The sequence below is a fragment of the Amblyomma maculatum genome, chromosome 6, assembly GCF_055883805.1.
Source record: "Amblyomma maculatum isolate TAMU_Amacu chromosome 6, ASM5588380v1, whole genome shotgun sequence".
NCBI lineage: Eukaryota > Metazoa > Arthropoda > Arachnida > Ixodida > Ixodidae > Amblyomma > Amblyomma maculatum.
The window spans coordinates 99,984,057-99,986,413 of record NC_139349.1 but is presented as its reverse complement, the minus strand read 5'-3'; the positions used below and the strand labels follow the sequence as shown (position 1 = coordinate 99,986,413).

Below are 2,357 nucleotides of genomic sequence, written 5' to 3'. Positions count from 1 at the left end.
CAATACAATTGTAAAACAGCGTGACAAAAAACAACAACAAGAAAACGTGGAGAAAAAAGAAATACACCACTGATGAGCCTGCCCCTCCCTATAGTTGGCATATCACTTCTGTTTGTGTCCCGGGGTGAGTCTTTTTTCGCTTTCTTACATTTTGTGGGGAACGTGAGGGAGAGAGGCTATGCAGAGCTGAATCCGTGGGTAGCCATGGGAGCACTGGGGTGACAGCGAGATTAGTGCATAGCGAGGAGTCATAAAGCTAACACGAGTCACGCTCAAGTAATCAACAGTTCATTTCATGTTTTATTTCCCAGAAAAAAAAAAAAAAGGGAAGAATCAATAACATTATCAGCCTTGTCCTTTGAGTGGAACAGGATGTCGCCCGCAACGGCCTCAGATGTCCCAGGATCTCCTTGAGCACTATCCACGTACTCCTACGAGAAGAAAAGGACAGAGGAGGAGAGAGAAGGAACGAACCGTTATAAAATCATTATGGTTGAATTCGGCGCTACAGTGTAGTTTATGAATATTGATAAGGCGCATAAGTCTTAAAAGATGGGACTTAATGTCGTCACACTGAGCCTAACGTACACCTTATATTAATTATAGATACATCTATACTATAGGGCAGGCGTAAATGGAGTAGGTGTATACTGGCTGCCGAATGCGACTACATTCGCTCACTGCCCTCTCCTGGCTGCACCTACACAAGAATGCTTGCTCAGGAGACGGGCGGTAAGACGTCTCCTTTCGCTAAAGGTTAATAATAATAATAATAATAATAATAATAATAATAATAATAATAATAATAATAATAATAATAATAATAATAATAATAATAATAATAATAATAATAGTAATAATAATAATAATAATAATAATAATAATAATAATAATAATAATAATAATAATAATAATAATAATAATAATAATAATAATAATAATAATAATAATAATAATAATAATAATAATAATGCTTTTATTTTTCCATGGAGGAAAATAGAAAAAGCTAGTATTCAAGCTTGACGGGCTCTCACCTCTCAGACAGAAGATACATAATTTGCATAAGGCATCCAACAAGCGTTTTCTGTTTATCGATACAAGCCGCACAGACATGATAAAAATGAAAGTGATCGCTTAAAGGCTCATCCTGTAGAGAGCTATACCTCGGCCTGTTTTCAGATGCCACTTAAAATATACATGGGGCTGTTCGAGCCCTTGGTTGCCCCTTTAATCGGAGAAGATGAGGCTACTCTTCCCGAAATGCTGCGGAGCCATGTTCATTTCTAGTCTCGAAGTCTGGCCGGGTAATTTAGGTTGGCTTAAAAGCAGCTTCCATTTATAAATGGTTAGTTGTAGTGCAGGCCACGGTACTCTCGAATAGGAGCATTGCCTTAATCGAACTACAAGAGTTAACAATTAGTACATAGCAACACTTTACGCTTTGGACAAGCTAAGCGGTGGCTGTGCAGGAGTGTGCTGCGAAAACGATTTGTTCATGGTCGCAGCACAAAACCAAACTGCTGCGGCCCCTTCGCATAAATATTTTAAAGCGCGATAAATGCGTGCAAGATAGAAAAAAAAAATATGGCAGGATGAAAAACGGGCTGAGGTCGGCAGACAGTCTCTATCAGGGTTAAAAAAACAGTGCACACCTCCCGTTGAGTTCTTTGTTGCCATAGCCGGGAAACACGCTCATTGCTTTTACCATGACCTGTTTGCAAGGGTCTGTCGTGATCATTTCCGTTCCTTGCAGAGGTCTCACCCATTGTACTGGGTCCAAAGGGATAAGGGTTGCTTATATTTAACAGCTGAAAATTATGACAGAAACCGAAAGCTCCTAGTAAGGTAAAAAAAAAAAAAAGCAGCTCTGTGCGAATCCTCCAGACGAAATAGTGCGTATGCATGATGGCTAGTTAAATTGTATGATACATTGTTGATTAAATGTAATCATTTGTTTGGATTTGTTAATAATGCACCATAATATAGACCCTCAAGAGAAACTGTAAGGTTAAGCACCGCTGGAGCGAAATTGGATTCCAATGTTTGGAAAAGTTTAGCAGGTGCCTCTGCCACCCCTCGAGAGGAAGCAGAGAACAGCGACACTCACCTCTGACGCACCAAGTGCCTCCGCAGGGCTTTGGACAGCACTCGAGTCCCCGTAGTGCGCACTGCTGAGGCGTGCACCTAGAGAAAGCGCAGTTGCTGACGACGCCCCGGGTGCTGGGGCAGCGGCCCATCACGGGAGCAGAGACCGCGCACAAAAGCAGCAGTACGGTCAGGGCTGCGACGGCGTTGCACTTCATGCTGGATAATGAGACTGCTATGTTCGGGACCTTTCAGGCTCCGTCGAGTGTTCC

General features: G+C 41.8%; 1 protein-coding gene across 1 annotated transcript in view; it reads right to left on the bottom strand.

Moving 5' to 3' along the window:
- Positions 1 to 313: 313 nt before the first annotated feature.
- LOC146186411 (uncharacterized) overlaps positions 314 to 2,357 on the bottom strand; it is a 2,126-nt gene continuing 82 nt past the window's right edge. The window contains exons 1-2 of the mRNA XM_084605679.1: positions 2,108 to 2,357; positions 314 to 431 (exon numbers count right to left, since the gene is read on the bottom strand). The exon at positions 2,108 to 2,357 is cut by the window's right edge and continues 82 nt beyond it. Coding sequence (XP_084461805.1) covers positions 418 to 431; positions 2,108 to 2,303 — 210 coding nt within the window. The 5' untranslated portion in view covers positions 2,304 to 2,357 and the 3' untranslated portion in view covers positions 314 to 417. The remainder of the gene's footprint in view (positions 432 to 2,107) is intronic.